A 21,070-nucleotide genomic window follows, 5' to 3' on the forward strand; every position below is an offset into this window, starting at 1 on the left:
TTCTGAAGAAATGAGCGAAGTGATAGCTTTTTCCTGCGCGGCGTTCAAGGCTGAGCTGTGGGCGCTCTGTTTGTCAAATACCCTGTCCGCTATCGGTCAAAATCTACTCGGCTGATTCCGCCGCTGACACAGCTGTGTGACGGTGGTCTCCAGTGCTAAGGAGTTCGAGAGCGGTCCGTCGGTTGTGGCGATAAGAAACAAGGCCTGCTTTTTTGCCTTCTTCAAGAAAAAGCGGAAGCAAGGGTTGCGACCAGCGAAGCATCTGCGCAGTCGGCGCGAACGTCACGGCAAGACGTAGAAAGAGGCGGAAAATGAATTTCCAAAAGCCGGAAGAGATAAACCTCCGGCTGTTGGCCCGCGATTCCGCTTCCACTTCCAAGGCAAAGGAGCGTAGTAGGCGGGGCGTAGGAAGCGGCCACGACGGCGCATGGCTGGTGTCGGATTTAGGCAGTGAAGGTGCAGTGGCGCCCCACGGAGCCGAACTGCAGAGCGAAAGAATCGAAACGAAAAGTCCCGGTAAGGGTTCCAAGACGTCGGGAGCATCTTCGTTCGTGTAGACAGAGTGCTTCCTTGTTCGAGCTAATCTTCGAGAGGCAGCAGTCGGCCTGGCCCCCGTTTCAGCCACAACAGCCGTCCTAAGCCAAGCTGCCACGTCGAGCGTTCATCGCAAAGGCGCACGTCGGAGAAGGGCCCCTCTTGTTTCGACATGGAAAGAAACGACGCCGTCAGCAAGCGTCCAACTGACAACGGCGTGGCGTCGGTCGAGTGGCTCGACCGGTTCCACCGGGAAAAACGCCAGCGACGGAGCATGCGGCATTGCTACGCCGCCGGCCCCAAGAAGTGCGCCGGAGCCGTGTCTCCAGCTGCGTCGTGCGCCATGATACCGCGGCAGGACAGCCTGGCTTCGGTCTGCGAAGACCCGCCGCAGCAGTCCCCCCAGAAGACTTCAAACCAAGGCCGCCCCGATCTGCTGCTGAGCGGCATGTTCAGGCCGCTGCCCGACTATCGCCAGCCCCAGGATGACGATGCCGAACAGCCGGAGTTGACGGTCACCTGTCCCGAGTCCCGGAGCGCGCCGTTCACGCTGGTGCTGTCCTCGGCGTACGCGGTGGTGCTGCACGTCTGCTTCGCGGCCAGTTCGTGGTGGCTGGTGCAGAAGTACTTGGCGGCCGGGCTACGCATGCAGGCTGGCATCACGCTGTTCCTAGCGCAGCTATCCAGCCTGCCGCTGTTTCTGGTGGGCGTGTGCCGGCTCATTGGCCGAGAGCAGCAGCCCTCCTCGGGATGCATACTCTTGCTCGTGCTTCACGTGCTGGGCGCCGGCCTGTTCAACATGGTCCCTCTGCTTCAGTGAGTACTCTTCTCTGGCACTGTTTTTCATTCCCGTCGTGCTTATGGTGTCTAAGCGGAATTCAGTGTTCAGTGAAGGCAAAACTTTCGTTTGTACTACATGTCACGGTAAGCCCGGAGAGCGGGCAAACTTCCGGCTTCGGCGTTTCTAAACGGCGGTCACGAAGCGCTAACATTTGCGCTCACGGTTTGCGCTAACGTTTTTCTGCGCGTCATTTGGGCATTCAACTGGAATCGTTTTGATGCGCGCTGCAGCACGACGGCGGGTAGAACTACAGGTGCTTCGAACTGAGAATTCAGTTTTAAGTCAATGGGAAAGACTGTGTATTCCTTCGAGGACGACAGAAGGTGCTGTAAAGAACTCGCGGTAGGAACAGTCCGTTTACAACTGTCTTGTTTGACAGCAGCCCCAGCCTAGTTTCCCTGTGGCCGCGGCTTTTTATCAGCGAGATAACAGTGAAATGGCGAAAGTAGACGCCTTGCACTGCCACAGCGGTATCACGCCGCGCAAGTCGAGGCGACCTGTGTATGTACTATCGACGACAAATCTCCAGGACGCGTGAGACGCAACGGAAGCCCGTAACTTTGTTATTAGCCGGTGGACGGACACGACATTTGTGGAGCTGAGACTAGTTTGGGCACAAAAAATAAATGAAAATAAAGCGCCCTGCCCGCTGTGGAGCTGAGAGACTAGTTTGGGCACCAAAAATAAATGAAAACAAAGCGCCCTGCCCGCACCGTGTGGAGGTGACAGTCGGACTCGCGTGCTATATGTGAGGAAGTCAATTTACGTGATCGGCGAGTATTATTCGCGGAGAACACAATCCCCGCGTCCTGGAGACTTTTGTCCGCGATTGCAAATCGACAGAGTAAGGCTTTTTAAAAGGCAATTTCTAACCACATTTTCCTGGCTCCAAAGACAAGTGCAGTTGGGTGTAAACTTAACCTCAACGAGTTCTGCTGACGGAGCTTGCAAGTTTCTCGTGAGAGAGCAGTGCGCGTTAGCGTGTTCAGCTCTCTCCACGGAACTTTTAATTGCCGACATTGGCGGCTTGCATTAGTAACCTGTCTGGAGGAGTGCCTTTCGTGTTGAGGTAAACTCTGCGGGCGGGTGGTAACAGAAGGGAGAGGAGGTGGAGAGGAAGTAGGCGTCTTGAAGATGTTCTTGACTGCCGAAGTGCAGGAGCGTGACCATATGGTGCAGCACCTGTACCAAGAGATCAGCATATTCTATGGCTCTGGCAACGATGGCAATTATCGCAGTTTCGACAGCCAATGTTTGGGACGCGGGGCTCAGCTTGGGCGGTGCAATCACATACATGCGTCTGGACCACACTGGCCGGACCCCTCGAGCCTTTTAATTCATGCTTGGCGATGGGATACTGCTCGACAACCGTTTCGGTACAACCAATCCATTCCAATGGCGCCCTTGCATCCGCGACCGTGTAAAGCGATGTGTGATCGATGCTGGCTGAATGACAGTGTTATATTAGCTCCTTTTTTCACAGAACGTGCATATACAAATTTCCCCTTGCTGCGCTTAGTTGTGCGGGAGGAGGCCTGCTCTGTCTTTGGTCTCGACGTGCAACCTGTCTCTTGCTGAGCCTGTACCAAAATATCTTGAAACTAAAATGTTATTCCCACAGTGGAGCTCGTTTTCAGAATTTTCTGATGCTTCGATGGGTGAATCTGTCAATATCAAAGATCGCTTGCCGGTTCCCTTATTTTTCTGTTCTGCGCATCTCTCCACTCCTTGCATAATTGGTGAAAAAAACCCGTGCTGAGGAGTCTGAGAAGTGCACCCTCATTGAAATATTACCTTATACCATCAAGCATTTCAACAAAAAGCTCGCGATTCCTTTATTTTATTGCGCTGACATCCGGTGCCGATTAAAAATAACCTTTACTTCTCGTCTAAAACATGCTCTAAACGTGGATAAGTTAACTGTATCGGACATACAAATGAAGGAAGCCAATTAATTTTTGTCATAACGAGCCCCTCATGCTCGGTCATGCAGTTCATATCATCGCTGCCTTCCCACTCAAATGATTGTTTTGGCAGCGCTGCTCCCACACCCAGACGTGACGAAATCGGCTTTCATGAACTTGCCTGTTCTTGGTCAGATAGAGTTCCACGTCTCGTGGGCAGTCAGCCATGAAGTTCGCACTCTTTAGTCATAGTACTTAGAGTTGGTTGTTGTCTGTTACGTATGCTACTGCGACGTTCCACTGTACTATTCTATGTATACTTGGTAATACAGGGTGTTTCACTTAAGACTTTACACAAATTTTAAAAATAGGCTTTTTCAGTTAGAAGAGCACGGCGAAGACGTGCTAACTAGCAGCTAGGCTGGTTAACTAATATTGAATAGTTAACTTTAACTGTTAATGTAAGGCTCCTTAATTAATGAGGGCCGCACAGCCGACCGTAAGTAATATTCATATAAGTTTATAGAATTTCGAAAACGCGGTTACTCTTGGCTCTGTGACCCAACAAATTTTGGTTTCGTTTGGTTTATTGGGGTTTAACGTCCCATAGTGACTTGGGCTACGAGGGACATCGTAGTGAAGGGCTCCGGAAATTTCGACCACCTGGGGCTCTTCAACGTGCACTGCTATTTCGACGAGTTACGTGCACTGTAGAAGTTGCTTTGCCGGCAAGATTCTCGAAAGCGCATGTATTTTAGCGCCATGTAGCCAAAATTTGTTGGGCCGCAACGCCGAGGATAACCGCGGTTTCGAAATTTTAAAAACTGGTATGGATGTTACTTACGGTGGGCTACACGCCTGTCAGTAATTGAGGAGCCCAACAGTAATCGTTAAAAAGTTAACTATTCAATCTTAGTTACCCAGCCTGCTGTTAGCACGTCTTGGCCGTGTACCGATGTACTATACCGCTGACAATGATATGCCGAAAAAATTGCTATTCTAACTCAAAAAGCCTATTTTTTAAAACTGTAAAGTCTTAAGTGAAACACCCAGTATATGCATGTGTACTATACTACGTTGCTGTATGAAGGAAGTCAACAGTCCAGTGACTGTTGGCTTCCTTCATTTGTAGGTAATAGCGAGCCGCTCACTTCCTTTCCCCTGTCTACGTTACTGTATGTATGTGCAATGGTCCCTTTATTCACAGCTCATAACTGGTAAACCTGATAACAATCACTGACTTGCCATAATAAACATTCTCTGCCACTAATATTTGCAAAAGCTACTGCACTGAATTTTTTCCCGATGATTTTGACTGGAATTGGTTATCTAAACGTTCGTATTGTAAGCGCTTGTAAATTTGATGACGAACTTGAAGCTTACCTGGAATCATTACATCCTATAGTTTTGTTTTTATAATGCATTTCTGTGGCCCTAAATTTACTTTTTTATTGTTGTATTACACTCCTGACTGGGTCCAAAACGACGTGCATCATCATGAAATAAATAACTTACCTGCAGCTGAATTAATCTGGCAGGCCACAAGCCAGTGACATTGAAGCGTGGGTCCAGTTGCCATCTCTGTTGCTCTCTAAATAGTCCTTAAAAGTTACGCCTTGTCTTGAGTGATTCAAAGCATGCTAGAGCGGTGCACATCCACTTACAAAAAAAAAACAAGCAAACCGATTGCTAGTCTCATCGTTGCGCCAGGCGCAATGGTAAAAATGTAACAAATAAGAACTGCACATGTCATTTACTCTTTAAGGTGCCCAGTGACCGAGAAAAAGAAAATCTTCCCACACCTCACAGCGACACCGGCTCTCTAGGCGTGTCTCTGGGCCACTCGTCTGCAAACGACTAGCTACGGTTAAACTGTAGCTAATATTGTCCAATAACATCAGGAATGCGGGATGAAAACAAATCATGGCAAATTCCGACCCAACCATGAGCAGCATGCAGCATCACCAACTAATTATAATTTTTTGTGGGTCATTCCATGCCAAACGTACGTTTTTGCGCTCGGTCCTCCCCGATTTCTTTTTAAAAATTATTGAAATTTGTGGCTTTTATTGAACTTGAACTTCAAAATGCAATTCCCTTACTATCTCACGGAAAAAGTTTTTTTTTTTTTTTACTGTCACTTGACAGCTCTCAATTTTCCGGACTAGTGCAAAACTAGGTCTCCGTAAATGTTTCTTTTTTCTTTTTTCTCGTTACAAATTATTAAAAAATGTAGATCAGCTGTACTTTTTTAATCCTGCATCAAGAAATCGCCAGTACAGAGTTTTCGTGTTCGCTTACTTCTGTTTTTTTTAGCTCAATACGCATCATTTTCTAGCTTTAAAAAAACCACGCGAAATTCATGAGTAATATAAGACTTAAATCGGCTCGCCATAACACGTACTCTTTGGAAAAAATGTTTACACTAAAGTTGAATTGAATAACGTTCAGGAAGGAAATGCCAAAATTGCAAAAAAAAAAGTGCGTTGTGCTGCTTATTGTGACGAAAATTTCATACTGAGGTGGTCGTTGCAAAAATACAAACTGAATTCAGCTGATAGCCCGTGTCATTCTAATTTCGCTCAGCAATTTTTATTCAGGTCTATGTTGTTTCAGTCGGGGAAAAAAATTTGAAACTGACCGCCACGGCACGGTTCATAGTTGCCCCGTACTGTCACTTCACTGCAGAACACAGCCTCGGCGCTGCTTAAACTGCTTTCCTTTCGTGCACTCTTGTGCTCATCCGCTTTGAGCGAAGCCGGCATCACCGCTTCTCGTGTGCTGTGTTTACAAGAGCAATGCTATGAGATGATGGAACCAATTGAATCGAAGGCGCATCCACAGCAGCGAATATGATCGCCTCGGGAGACAGCAATTTCTTCAACTGAAATAAAATCTTCCCCTGTGGACGCCTTGACTGTCACAAACAAGGTGTACATTAACCACCGCAGTCTCGAAATCCCGGTCGCGGATTAGATGCAGCAACACAGGCGCTGTTTACCCTGTCCTTGCAACCCCTGTGTTCTAAAATGTCTTCAGCCGTCTGTCTCCTTAAACCCTCCTGGCGACTTTGCTAGAATTCTTTTGTCACGTGCTTCCGTTTTGTGGTTCTAGGTGGCATGTCTCCGTTTCATTCTCTTCAAACACGCTTTGCCCGTCCTTTTAACTGTTCCTCTTTCGTCATATGCCCTCTTTTACCATAATGCCCCAGATTGCGTTCAACTGACCAAGTGTAAGTCCATCTGCACGCGAATATCTTCTCCGTGGTGCGTCCTCTCTGTTGCGCGGCTGCGTTCTCTCTGTCTGCTCGTCCAGTGTGCGTCTTCTCCGAAGCCTTCCGGATTGGTCGTCTTCGTAGCTGTACATTACTCTCTGCGCATGCGTATTCCTCCTGCTCTGTTTGAAAAGGGACGATTACAATACTCTAGAATACGAAATTTGGGCGCAGCTTTGAGAATGTTTTGATTTTGCGATATACTGAGATAGAATTTGAGAGATGCGTGTACGTACAGTTACAAAGCATTCTGCGTATAAAATTACAAAGCACTTTTTTTATTTTCCACACACACGCTTTCTTCAAGTAATCTGCTCTTGCGGTCCGGACGGTAGGGTCCTGTAGGAGGCGGCGCTTGCTGCTGCTTCGGCTGCGCTCAGCCTCTGCTCGGGCAGTTCGTTTAGCAGCATCGACAGACGAAGCATTTCCGCCGGTTGCGTCGCTCATTCTACCGAAAGAATTGCCGAGGCTATTTTGTATTGTATTATGCAAGCAGACTCTTTATACGAGGGAGGCAACGCTGCGAGTGGCGTGGCCGACGCGGACAAGCTATCGCGTGCACCACATTTCACAGCACCGCCCGCCAAAGGAGTGGCGCGTGGTGCGACTGCGAGGAGGAAAGGCGTGGGTGCGCGTACTACTACTACTACTTGGGACGTCATCGAAGGTACCGGTACATTTCTAACTCATAAACCCTTGCTGTCAAGGTAAAAAACCAACGCTATCGAAGGCAAAGGCCGCCGAGCGTTGTTTGGCAGCATCCAACGAGGCGCGGCAGGGGCTGACGCCAGCGGAAATTTGAAAGCTTGCCTTTACGAAGTCACACCAAGCTCCTCCGCACTACTCTGGTGTTGTGGGAAGCCTAAAATTTAATCGTCGATTAAATAATTTAAATGCTAGCGCAAAAGCTCTTAGTATGCTTTACAAACAGCCTATATAGATTTGAATCCTTGAACGCACAAATGCTTAGCCTGTGCGTGCGCGGCTGGGGCCCGACAGCATACGCCAGTTCGATTTTGTCTTGCTAATTTATTTTAGTGCAGTAGCACTACTAGGCGCATTTTTCGATTTCGAGCATGCCTATATATGTCCCTGAAGCCTGTTCTGTGACAGGCGGCTCACCTACCCATCAGGCTGCGGGCAACCTGCCAGGCGTGTACATATGGCAGGCTTTCCCGTGGGTAAAGGCCTTCAAGGGAAATGCTTTCAGGGCAAACACCTTTAGGTCAAATACCTTTTCGGTAAAGGCCTTCGGTTCCAAGGTTTCGAATGCAAGCTTCGTCGCCCCTGCGCTAGCGTCGCACGTAATTTGAGTTTCCGAAACGCCTACAGAACATACGGCAATACAGAGACGCGCGAATCGACTGGTGACTGCAAATGTTTCAGAAAATGACCTAACCGTCATTGCAGCATCGTACTCCAAGCCTTGCGTTTCATTCCTGGCCGCTGATCGACCGTTTATCGAGTGAATAATATTAGACCCATCTGCGAAGTCGAATTTCGGTTACTCGCAGGCTTTTTTTTAGCAACATAGGAAACTTTAATTCCTCAAATTCATTTTTCAAAACAGGTTCCCCGTGCTTTTTGCTCGATGCTTTGGTTTCCGCACTGGGGATGAAATTGGATTCGATCATGCCCATTAAAGCGTTCACGCCTAGATTGAATTCCCGACGGCGACGTTGGAATCCACTTTGGAGAGCTTTTCGCCCGACTTTTGAGATAATAAAAAAAAGTGTTGCCGATTATCGCCTTGATTATCATGGCCCCGTTCCCTGGATGTCCTGACTGGAGGATCGATTCGTGCTGCGTTTATATTGGAGCTCATGGAGTTTTTGCTTCTTCCGTAATAAGCTTACTGAAAGGCTTGCAGAGGTGAAGTTAGGGACCTCCTGGGCGACTTTGCTTTTTATCACTACTACACACTAGAATGCGTGGCTCCAGAAAAGAGCAAACGAGCTGGAATAATGTAAGAATTCGTCCGTTTGCGGAAGCGCCGCTTGTCGTGAACCGGAACCATCCAGGCGCTCTTCTAGTTGATGTTCAGGTAGCGTATTTTTTAAAAACCAACAGGAGTAATGATTGATGATTGGTTATCAGGAAATTAAAGGCGCGGTAACTGTCTCGCTTCTCGGTGGACGCGCTAAGCAGTTCCTGCTAGCCAGCTTTACCGTCTCATCGCGACAGTGCCGACTCAAACGGCGGTAATATACCTTCCGAAACGTTCTTCACAGCAGGGGTGATCCCGTCGAAGAAATCTATAGTTAGGCAAGTCATCTGACAAAGCTTCTCGCCGCTTCCTGATGTTCTCGATGTGGCCTTGCAAGACTTCGCGCCGAAACCTAGTGAGTTTTCGTCACTACTTCGCGGATGGTCCGGCTTAAAAGTCATGTACTTGGCGTCACAGCGCTGAATCGCCCATTTTGCCTCCTCACGAGCAGCCAACGTGACAGACCTTTCTGACCTGGCGCGAAAGCCGCTGCTGATGTCAAATCTTTCATCACATTCACAGCTAGAAGTCACGGGTGGTTCTTGCAGCCGTTGACTTCCGCGGGAGGCAGGCCGAGTGGCCTCTGGCCTTTTTGCAGCCTGACGTCATTAGAACCTTCAACCGGCGCAACTTGCCCGAAAGCTACGGTGATTATTTTGTATAGCGCAATGACGAAGTCGGGTGTGAACGCGTCATCTCGCTATATCACAGCTAGGGCCAATTTTTTTTTTATCACGAAGTTTCTTCGGCCAGTCATCTTGTGACAGTCATTTCTCGATCTGAGTACATTCAGGCATTGCCATTCCCCGTCCGCTAGAGCAAGCGGAATAATGTCAATTGTTAGTTATTTCTCTGTTTAATACAATATCACTGCTACATGTGATTGCTCTGGTTTACAATTAGCCTCGAGGGTATGGCGTAAGCTTGTTTCCGAATACCCGTCACGAACGAATAACAGCTCATCTACAATGTCCTCTGACAGACTTCGTATGTGGCCCTGGTTGCTAAAACCCAACAAGTAAACGCTATTGTGTTAATCGGCAAACTTGAGTGTCATTACGGTTGCTGCTATTATGCCTTAGACTTGATCAAGCCTAAATGCGAAGAGAATGTTCACCAGTTTAATCCGATTCCTAACTATAAAGCGAGGCCATACAGCTCCTGCGAGCTCAATCTGTACATGAGCCTATAGTAACAAAAATACCATACTGAGTTTAAACCTTTTCTGTCCTCCGCACTGGTATTGGCATCTTTCGTCACGCTCCGAGTACGACTGACCACATGAAGGTAAAATGCGAGAACCGGGTGGCCCATGTGCCAGTTTATATTTTAGTTTGCGTGCACTATACCTGCGTGCACGAACAGACGTTCTCTTGGAGGAAATTTTTCAGCGCAAATGTTGCTCCCGCAAAATACAAAACAGCCCAACCATCACGCTCCGTAGACAGAAAGGTCAGCGGACGCCAAAACCACACGCTTGCTCAGACTATGCGGCTAGAAGGCCAAACGCCTTTTATTACAAAAACCTCTTATCCGAGCTACCAATTCTCCAGCTAATATACGAACTTGGCAGTGATGCGTGTGCTAGGGTGCTGTGCCCTCTGTTCATCTTTTCGAAAAAGGCTTGATGTTTCTCGGAGTACGATAATGTTTGTTTCAGCGTGCTTTTTTTTTATATATATGCTTCTCCACATAAAGCGCGCATGCTCATAGTTGTTTGCAAAATAAAAAAAAATCATTTCGCAGACGCTCACTTGTAGTCCGGTCTTCACACCTCTCCTCCGTCCTGTTTTGTTGCGCCGTTTCCTGTTTCAGATGCTTTGTTGTTTATCGAGCATGCTTGCACGGAAAACATTATTAAAGCTAATCTTTTCATGTTTGGAAATCAAAGAAGACTTTAAACGTTTGTTATTTTTACCTGCCTTGAATACTTGCCGGCTACACTACGTTCCATGCGCAGAACGTATGTACTGTTAGAGCAGGAAAGCATCAGCAAAACATACATGGCAAAATTACTTTTGAAAAACAATTAAATTACTTTACTAATTGCTATTCTAGAAATCTCCCAAAAGTAATTAAATTACATTACAAATTACTGCTCTCGAAGTAATGACATTACATTACAATTCACAGAAGTAATAAAAATTACTTCTAAATTGCTTTCTAGTTTTGACGCATAAAAAAACTGCGTATTTCTCATAGTTCCTAGAAAATTTTCAAATTTCTTTGTTTGCGTTGCAACCGAGCTTGAAAGTAGGCGTTGGAAATTTTGCCCCTCTTTGAAGTATGGTAGTCCTAGTCCATTGAACAGCCGCTTTCCTGACGCAGATGCGGTGAACTTAATCGCAAAATTTGTATAATTGCGCGTTTCACTCTTCAATCAGAAGTTCATCGTTCAATGCGTAATATGGTCTCACCCTCTTGATTTTTAAGAATTTGTCGCATGCAGAAACAGTGGCAGTGCATAGTGCTTGTTCATGCTCATTGTCCCGGAAGTGGACCAAGGCGCAGACAAGATACCAATTCTGATCTTAATTGACTCGTTCTGGAGGCACGGTGACGCTGTCGCTTGTGTTGCTCTTGAGTTAAAGACGTGGCTTCATATCCGACCAGCAAAACTAGTTTTCCCGAAAACTCACAACCAATTTTGCTTGATGTCACTTGAGACTTGTTCTCAGTGCGGCGATGTGACAATATATATGAAGCAGTCTAGAGAGATGTACTCGTTCGAGCACTCGCAGTGCATCTGTGCGAAGGTGCAATACAACATTCCATGGTCATGGAGCTGTCCTGGTGACCCTGTGGTGCGTCGTGTGAGCGATCGTACGCAGTGCTGGAAGATGCGTAGCAGTACTATAGACTCTTCGTCAAGGCGGTGCTGATGCCCGCGCGCACATCACCTCCGGTCCGCGTGTGCTGCTTCGCTGGAGTGCTGGCAATTGCTGGCCGCATGTTTTTATTGCTTTGTATCTGCTCTAACCCGCAAACGGAAGGCCAGAGCATGGCCGATACCAGGAGGAGCACGGACTAAATATTCAGCAAAAGTAATTTCGTTAGTAATTAATTACTTTTGCCATGAAATTACTCCCCCAAAGTAGTTCATTACATTACTGAATTACCAGCCCGAAATGTAATGAGTTATATCACAAATTACCGAGAAAAGTAATTTAATGACTGCAATTTCAGTACAGTAATTCAATTGCCGCCATGTCTGCATTAAGTACAAGTGCACGAAACTTTCCCACATTTATCTATAGAAAAAAAATTCAATGGTTAGCAAAACAGTTCTGCATGCAGCATCAGTCAATCCCCCCGTTCAAGTGGACGTCTTCCAAAAGGTGGTGGTGCTAGTGGTTTATTTTAAAGAAAAAAGAAAAAACTGAAGGAAAAGAATACTGCCGGCCATGGCAATTGCTATCAAATATCTTAAACACCCCAGCTGCAGCCGGCGGAGGTGAAAGCGAGAGGATAGCGAGGAGAAGTATAGAGGGTAGCGATAACAAGAAAGGAAAGGGGAGAGCTTAGTACACTATTTACAAAATACAAAAAGTAATCAAGTTCGCGTCCCTCGCCCGTAAATGCCCTGGCTCTGTCCGAAAATAACTGCGCTCGAGCCACTGTGCACAATAATGTACAGAACATGAAATAAACTGTATATACGTAGCCGCGCGCACGTAACGTCCTGTCCCGAACTGTTCGCGCGCGCGGCACACTGCACGAGCGGCCGGGGCGGGGCGCCCGGCCTCGTAACTTTGAGAATGTCCAAAGGCACGGTGGAGTGAAGACTGCCGTCAAATGAGGAATGCACAGAACAAGGCATGGATGGCATCCAAACGCGATCCAGCTGTTACGAATCTCGTAACATATAAAAGAGCTTCAGCGTAAGGGCGGTATGTACGGCGGAAGGCAAAATGTGGGTATTGGAAAAAAAAAGTTGTCGGAGTAAATAGCCGCACTCCCGCAATGATACTAGGGAAAAAAATACGCAAGTCTCATGTCGAACACAGTGCATTTACTGTTCCTGTGCTTAATAGAAATGACACCGAGAGGCTGATATATGGCTGACGTCTTATAAAGTTCACAGTATTGCAGTTCTTTAAGCATGAGAAAAATGCTGAACGCTAGGGACTTCCGCGCTTAGGTGCAAGCGATGAGTGCAACTGTGAGTTTACAATGCGCGATTAAGAACTCGCGCTAGCCGACTGCAAAGCCACCGCGATGGATTTGCAGTCCCTTGCATCTCTTCCAACCTTTCAACTCGCAAGACGGGGCTACAGCCTACACTTCTGCTGGGTTCATATTGGAATTCCAGGAAATGATCTTCCTGATTCCGCAGCCCGATGATGCAAAATTGAGCGATATGCCTGCAAAACTGGAATGTTGTGCCACAGCTAACTACTAAGGAACGATTAAGCGAGTACTGTGGTCAAATGGTCGTTAGAATGGAACAGCGAACGAAATAATTACATCTTATCAAACCAAATGTGTAATAATGGAAGTATTGCCGTGATAAAAATCGATCCTACGTCGTCATACATTAGTCTCACTCGGGCACACACCTAAAACTGAACTACATTCTAAAAAAAAGGTAGGTAGTAGTAGTTGCTTTCAGGGTGGTAACCATGCGTCACATATGTTACTACGTTGGTAGTAAATGTAGGTAGTAACTGCAAGGTAGTACCGGTTACTACCTCTGAGAGGTAGAAACAGCAATTACCTTCAATAAGAATTACTGCCCTTAGTGTAGTATCACATCCACCCTTAATGTAGTAACAGCAACTAGGCTTAGTAGCATTTACTACCTCTGAAGCTAGTAACGGCAACTACCTTTAATATCAGTTGCTACATGCGAAGGCGGTTACAGAACGTACCATTTGGAACGTTTACGTCTAGATAGCAGTAACAGCAACTGCCCTTAGCAAATGGCGCTGCTTTCTTGTTGCTGAACTAACCACTAATCTGTATGCTGAATAACGTGCAGGCACTGCCCCATCGCTCCACCACTTTGCGTAACAAAAATATGGCTCCAGTTCAGCTAAGGGTTAGGAGCAATGTTAAGCAGAGCATCTATCCAATAAACAAAAATCAATGCAAAATAGAATTGCATTCGGAGGGAGACGTAACCATTTACTAAGGCGAAAGCCTTTCAAGCCCATTAGTAACACGTTGGCGGACACCACATATGTGAGCAGGAGCTCGCTCGCTGTGGTTGACAGGAAGAATAAAAAGGAAAGTGCACGGGCCTTCCCACTGGCTCTAGCTGAGCCACAGCTCTGCCACGTACTGGAAGTAGGAGAGTCAAAGGATAGGAGTGCTAGGAGTGAAAGACTCGCCGCGCAAATATAACCCGGGCCGATCCCGGAGGCAGTGCAATACCGGGACAACCCGTGCCGGAGTGCTTCGAGCACTCCGCCATATTCCCAAAATAATTTTAATATCTTGGGGACCCGTAGCAGATATTAAATCGATCGATGATGACCGACCACAGGAGCGCGCGGTGTGGGACCGCAACACTGGTGGACGTCCGTGTGGCGGCAGTTTTTCCCGACTTTCGTATAACGAATTTGAAGCAACCGTTCGCCGTACACCGCTGCAGATGGCGTCATACGATTTCTCATGGCATATGACATACGCCTCTTAGGTTGGAGGATAGCTCCAGACAGGAATTCGAGCCGCCGACATGTGTAGCTCCAATCATGTGCCTTTCCCCGACTGTCGTTCCAGATGTTGTCATACCAGTAGGAGCCGCATTTACACTTGCTTCCGTCGAGGTGGCAACGAGGTAGTACAAAGGTAGTAACGGTCAAAAAGTAGTAACAGCAGTGATTACTACATTTCTACTACCTCCTCTTTCGTGGAGGCAATAACGAGGTGGTAAGATGGTAGTACAGAGGTAGTAACTATTAAAAGAAGGTAGTGACCGCAGCCGTTACTACCTTTTTTAAAAAGTGTGTACTAGCTTTTGGGAGCACAACCGCCAGAATGCGAGCACTGTAACGGATCGCTTTCACATGCGAAAACCCAGCTTGCAGGCGTCGCGACGGTGAGTGGCAACACCGCGGGTTCCCGAGCATCCGCAGGGCCATCCCCGCAAGGGGATGATGGTGAACTGTGCATCACCACGGACCCGAGCACCCGCGCCTCGCCGTGCGTGGCATCGCCGTGTCCGGGGAAAAGGGGATCCTGGTGGTTGAGCCGATGCCGAGCGTTTGGACCTTTAAGGCTCCTCGGCGGAGGCAACACACCACTTTGGCCCCAGCTTCCTGTAGACGGCACCTCCGGCCTGACCCGACAGGGGGAAATCGGCAGTCGCCTTTTCCTGTCCTCCTCTACATCTTTTACTTTTCTATCTTCTTTCTGACTACTGTCCTGTCTCCTCGTCGTTTCTTGGTTTTTTTCATTTCTTCATGGGCGGCTAGGGTTAACCTTGTGTGGCGAACTACCCTGGGTTTCGTCATATTTGGTTATAGTTGAGCTGTACAGCTGGCGTGGGCAGGACTTGCGTGCAAGTTGCTGTCCCGTCCCCTTGTTGGGCTCCGTGGTGGGTGGCTGGCACCGTGGCTGAAAAACTAATTTTTTTTATGGCTCCCCTACATTCCAAACCTGATCGCTCGCTAAAAAGAGGGCGGAACGATGAAGTTTTTTCAAAAAAGAAAAGTGTCATTCCCAAAATTTTATGTCATTCACAGCAAAGCTGAAGAACAACAAGCAAGACTGATTTCCCCGTTCTTGGTAGTAAAGTGCCTGACAGATAGATACCTTGGGGTTTGGGTATAAGGTATAAAAAATGGCTAGTGGCGACTTACTGCTCGAAATACGTGACACTGTCCAGCACTCCAAACTTGCAAACGTTGTATCGATAGGGGAGATTCCTGTCTCCATCACGTCACACCGATCTTTGAACACAGTCCGAGGCGTCATATCAGAAATTGATTTTGTTCACCTCTCTGAAAAAGAAATGCTTGAAGGCCTTGCCGACCAAGATGTCATAAATGTTCAGCGGATAAAGATCCGGAAGGATAACAAGAAAATAGATACGAAACACATGATCCTCACTTTCAACACCAGCACACTGCCTGAAAGCATTGAAGTCGGGTACCTGAAAATAAATGTAAGGCCATATATACCCAACCCACGCAGATGTTTCAATTGCCAGAGGTTCGGCCATGGCTCACAGAGTTGTCGCGGCCGCAAAACTTGCGCCAAATGCTCCTCGAAGGACCACCAGTCGGATGAATGTGTTGCTGCCCCTGCGTGCACAAATTGTGAGGGAGACCATGCTGCATACTCCAGGGCTTGTCCGTCCTGGAAAAAAGAAAAAGAAATAATTACTCTGAAAACCACTAAAAACATTTCTTTCAAGGAAGCGAGAAGGCGATACGCCGAAACAAACCGATTCTCCTTCACTGCGAAAACAACCTTCGCCGATGTGGTGCGTGGGCGCGGCGCATCACACCAGGCTTCGGCACTTGTCCAGGCCGCACGCAGTGGGCCTATGGCAGGGCCATCCGCGCCCCCTGGTGGAGTAGCTGATACTACTCCGCCAACCCCAAAGCAGGCTGCGCAGACCCCCGGGTCAGCGGGCCTCAAGACCTCTTCCCACAGGTCGAGGTCTAACTCAAAAGTCAGCGTGCATCCTGCACGGTCGTCCAGCGCCTCTGCTGAGGCGATGGACACTACCCAGGGCAGCCCCGTGCCGTCCACATCGGACGGACGGCAGAGGTCTTTGGATCGATCAAAAAAATTTGAGGTTCCGAGTCAAGGGGCCAAATCAAAGTTAATCTAATTTTATCTGCACACACGCACACAACATTAAGATGGCTTTCATAATACACTGGAACTGCAGAGGTCTCGTAAATAACTATAACGACATAAAAGACATTTTAAACACAATTTCTCCTATTGCTTTATGTGTGCAGGAAACCAATCTAGGCCCTCAGCACACAAAGGTGCTAAAGAAGTATATTGTCTTCCGCCGTGACCGAGAGGGGGCGAGCAGACTCTCGGAAGGCGTAGGAATCATTGTGACCCCTGACGTAGCAGCTAGCGAGATCAAACTCAAAACTAGGTTCGAAGCCGTAGCAGCCACCGTGGTTGGTTACAAAACCATTACAATTTGTAGCGTATATCTTTAACCACATCTCGAAGTAAGACAGCATGAATTAGAGAGCCTTTTACAAGAGTTACCGGAGCCATACTTGATAGTTGGCGATTTTAATGCACACTTTTTCTGGGGCAGTTAGAAAACCGGTAGCAGAGGTCAAGTTATTGAGGATTTTATACTATCCAACAATATTTGTTTATTGAACACCGGTAAACCTACTTATTGCTCCCCTAGTTCAGGAAAAATGAGTGTTTTAGATTTGTCTTTCAGCTCTCCTTCAGTTTTTAACGATTTTAAATGGGATGTCTTAGACAACCCGTACGGAAGCGATCATCTCCCTGTTAAAATCTGCCTGTCATCCCCACCATCAGTCACCCAGACAAAATCACGGTGTTGGAAGCTCAATTTAGCAGACTGGCAGCTGTTTAGAACAGCAGCCACGTTAGAAAATATTACGTTAGAAAATCTTAATGTAAATGAAATAAATGAAAAGTTCACAAATTGCATTCTTTCTGCCACACGCTTGGCTATCCCCCAATCTTCAGGAATAGTACAACGCAACCATAAAATGTGGTGGACACGAGATTGCAAAGAAGGAAAAAAACAACAAAATAAAGCTTGTGGTATATTTAGCCGATACCCCACACAGGAGAACCTTATAAACTTTAAAAAAGCAAGAGCAAAAGTGCGGTACATACGTCGAAATGCCGAAAAATCATCCTGGCAGCGTTTCATTTCCTCGATAAACAGCCAAGTCTCTTCGAAAAAAATGTGGGAGGCAGTACACAAAATGGATGCTCGCTACTCTCCATTCACAGTTCCTCTTCTGACCGCCCCGGGTGTACAGACAAATATAAAAGAACAAGCAGACACATTAGGCGAACATTTTTCCACTGTATCTAGTTCCTCTAACTATACAGAATCATTTTTAAAATATAAAGACAGCCGAAAAAGAAAGACTGCTGATAAAGGGCAGTGCTCACGAAGCATATAATAGCCCATTTACACTACAAGAAATTAACAATGCTACAAGAAATTAACAATGTACTTTCTTTGGGTAAACAAACTGCACCAGGACCAGATGAAGTCCATTACGAAATGTTTGCCCACTTGTCCGAACATGCTGTAGACTCTCTTCTGAAATTTTTTAACAAAATATGGTTATCAGGAGAGATTCCAGAGGCAGGGAAAAAAACCATAATAGTACCGTTTTTGAAGCCGGGAAAAGTACCTACCTCCCCTGGCAATTACAGACCTATAGCCCTAACAAGCGTACTTGCCAAATCTTTCGAAAGCGTCCTTAACATTAGATTAATGTTTATATCACAATCTCGTGATCTTCTTGACATCCATCAATGTGGCTTTAAAAAGGCGTGCTCTACAACCGACCATCTAGTCCGCCTAGAGAACACAGTCCGAGAAGCATTTATACACAAGCAACACTGCCTTGCGGTCTTTTTCAATTTAGAGAAAGCCTATGACACCACATGGAGGTTTGGCATACTGCGGGACCTTGGAGACCTCGGAATCCATGGTAGGATGCTAAAATGCTTGAGTGACTTTTTGACCAACCGTTCATTTCATGTACGCCTGGGTGCACTCTTTCTAAAACTTTCATTCAAGAGAACGGCGTGCCTCAGGGGTGCATTTTAAGCACCACGCTTTTTATAGTAAAAATGAATTCCCTAGCAAAAATAAGCCCAAAGTCTATCATGTATTCTGTCTACGTCGACGATCTCCAGATTGCTTGCACATCCTCTAGCATTTCATCGTGTGAGAGGCAAATACAGATGACAGTAAATAAACTAACAACATGGGCAGACAGAAACGGTTTTAAGTTTTCCACGCAAAAGTCAGTAGCTGTTCTTTTTTCGCTTAGAATAGGACTGCACACTGATCCCTCCTTGTATTTAAATGAAGTCCCACTACCAATTAAAGATAAACACAAATTTCTAGGAATGACTTATGATAAAAAGCTCACTTTCCTACCACACATAAACATACTCAAAAAGAAAGCTTCTAAATCTCTGTATATACTAAAAGTACTTTCACGAAAACATTGGGGTTCCGATAGGACTTGTCTTTTACGGATTCATCGCTCTGTAGTACGTTCTACATTAGATTACGGATGCATAGTTTATGGATCAACGAGGCAATCGTGCCTTAAACGGCTAGACCCAGTACACAATTTAGGCTTGCGTCTTTCCACCGGTGCATACAGGACGTCACCGATAAACAGTCTTTATGTGGAAGCCCACGAGCCGTCGCTTACAGAGAGAACCATTCTCACTTGCTCGTACGTTTTAAAAATCCGTTCACTACCTAAACATATCTGTCACCATATAGAGTCACAAAGTGCCCATCTAGAACACTATTTAACAACAAACCATTAGCAATAAGGCCACTTCTCCTGCGTTTTGAAGATGTGTGCAAAAACCTCGGCATAATGGATGCATTACCTGGCGTTGCTCGAAGACGTGGTCCACTGCTTCCATGGTTCAATTTTCCTGTAATCTGTGACCTCACTCTTGCACATTTCCGTAAAAAGCGAACTCCACAGCAACATATATTACAAGAATTCCGTGCCCTTGAAGAAAAATACAGTAGTTTTACAGAATTTTATACTGATGGATCAAAAACATATAGTTGCGTAGGAAGCGCAGTGGTGCGAGGAAATTCGAAGCAAATAGTAAGACTACCACAGTGTTCTTACATCTTCACCGTGGAGTGCTACGCAGTATGGATGACCATAGAAAAAATACTAAGTGAGAACCTCAAAAATGCTGTTATCTACACAGACTCCTTAAGTGTACTTAGAGCTCTTCATTCTAAAAATGCAAGCTCCCCTCTGCTCGGTGACATCATACACAACATAGTAACTGCCACAGCTCAAGGACAAAATATAAAACTGTGCTGGGTCCCGAGTAATGTGGGAATAAAAGGCAATGAGAGAGCAGATGTGTGCCGTTTAATGATTGCATAAAATTAGTAGCAAGGAAACTAAGAAAAAAATTGCAGTCGGCTTGGAAAAATGAGGTCAAAAATAAACTACACTTGGTAAAACCAGTTTTAGGTGAATTTAAGTCGTGTGTGCACCAAGAACGTTTCAAGGAAGTGATCTTATGCCGTCTCCGAATAGGCCACACGCACTATACGCACAACTTCCTACTAACAAAACAAGACAAACCTGTTTGCCAACAATGTGGAGATGAACTCACGGTTAACCATATTCTATTCTCTTGTGTGGAACTGGAAGAAATGAGAAAAACGTATTTTACTGAATTTTATAATAAATGCATTCCTTTTCATCCCGCACTGCTTTTATGAGATGATGCAATTGTTAATATATCATGTGTTTTTAGCTTTCTTAACGAAACGGGATTTCTCAAGAAACTCTAAATTTTTACCCACTGGTTTGTTTGAATTTTAGTACACCTCAGCCAATTTCTCAGGCCTGAGAAGAAAGCTGAGACTTTTATTTTGATTGGTTGGGAGCCTCGATGTCCTTCCGCAGCCAAGGAAGGCTACTGAGGTTACCCGGCCCTCTTTAAAGCTTTTACTTGTAGCCATTTATAAAATTTGTGTATATGTTCACTGGGTAATATTAATGTTGAGGGCCGCTAGAGCAAGGATTATTCTTACATTTCTATAATATTCAACAAAAGAATTTTCCTATACCTTGTTCTTGGCGCATGATGGCCTCAGTTGCCTATGTGCCATAAAACACAACACAACACAACACAACACATGCGAAACGTCGAACTCTTTTTGCGAAATTTTAGATATCGTACACCAGTCTGTCCTCCTCTACTATTAGGTAATGACCCTACATCATTTCACCAGGTTGTGAATTACTGAAATAGCAAACAGATTTTAAAGAGAATACAGTTCATTTTTGTTTTTCAGGGTAACTTCCTGAAAGCTAGTTACCCTGGAAACCCCGCCTGCAAATTACTCCAGCTCATTGCACTGCAGTAACAGTTGTTCATGTTACATGCCGTATCTTTTTTCCAGCTTTTTATACTTGATGTTTAGGATTTTTAAAACGCAGCATTTCACATCACTAAAGCCGCCGCGGTGGCTCAGTGGTTATGGTGCTCGGCTACTAGCCCGAAAGACGCGGGTTCGATCCCGGTCGCGGCTGTCGAAATCTGATGGGGCGAAATTCTAGAGGCTCGTGTACTGTTTGATGTCAGTGCACGTTAAAGAACCCCAGGTGGCCGAAATTTCCGGAGCTCTTCACAAGGGCATTCTTCATAGCCTGAGTCCCTTTGGGATGTTAAACCCCCATATATAAAAAAAAGATTTCACATCACTACATTCCATTTCACCTAATCTTCCAAGAGCAACCCGATATAAAATAAACGTTGTTTTGGTGCTCTTTAACCAGACCATCCCTTGCGCCAGTAAACTCCCCACTAACCAA

General features: G+C 46.1%; 1 protein-coding gene across 1 annotated transcript in view; it reads left to right on the plus strand.

Moving 5' to 3' along the window:
* The first annotated feature begins 227 nt into the window (after window positions 1-227).
* The window catches only part of LOC144115485 (uncharacterized), a 29,003-nt gene continuing 8,160 nt past the window's right edge, over window positions 228-21,070 (plus strand). The window contains exon 1 of the mRNA XM_077649888.1: window positions 228-1,350. Within this exon, the coding sequence (XP_077506014.1) occupies window positions 707-1,350 (644 nt within the window). The 5' untranslated portion in view covers window positions 228-706. The remainder of the gene's footprint in view (window positions 1,351-21,070) is intronic.

The sequence above is a fragment of the Amblyomma americanum genome, chromosome 1 (assembly GCF_052857255.1).
Source record: "Amblyomma americanum isolate KBUSLIRL-KWMA chromosome 1, ASM5285725v1, whole genome shotgun sequence".
Taxonomy (NCBI): Eukaryota; Metazoa; Arthropoda; class Arachnida; order Ixodida; family Ixodidae; genus Amblyomma; species Amblyomma americanum.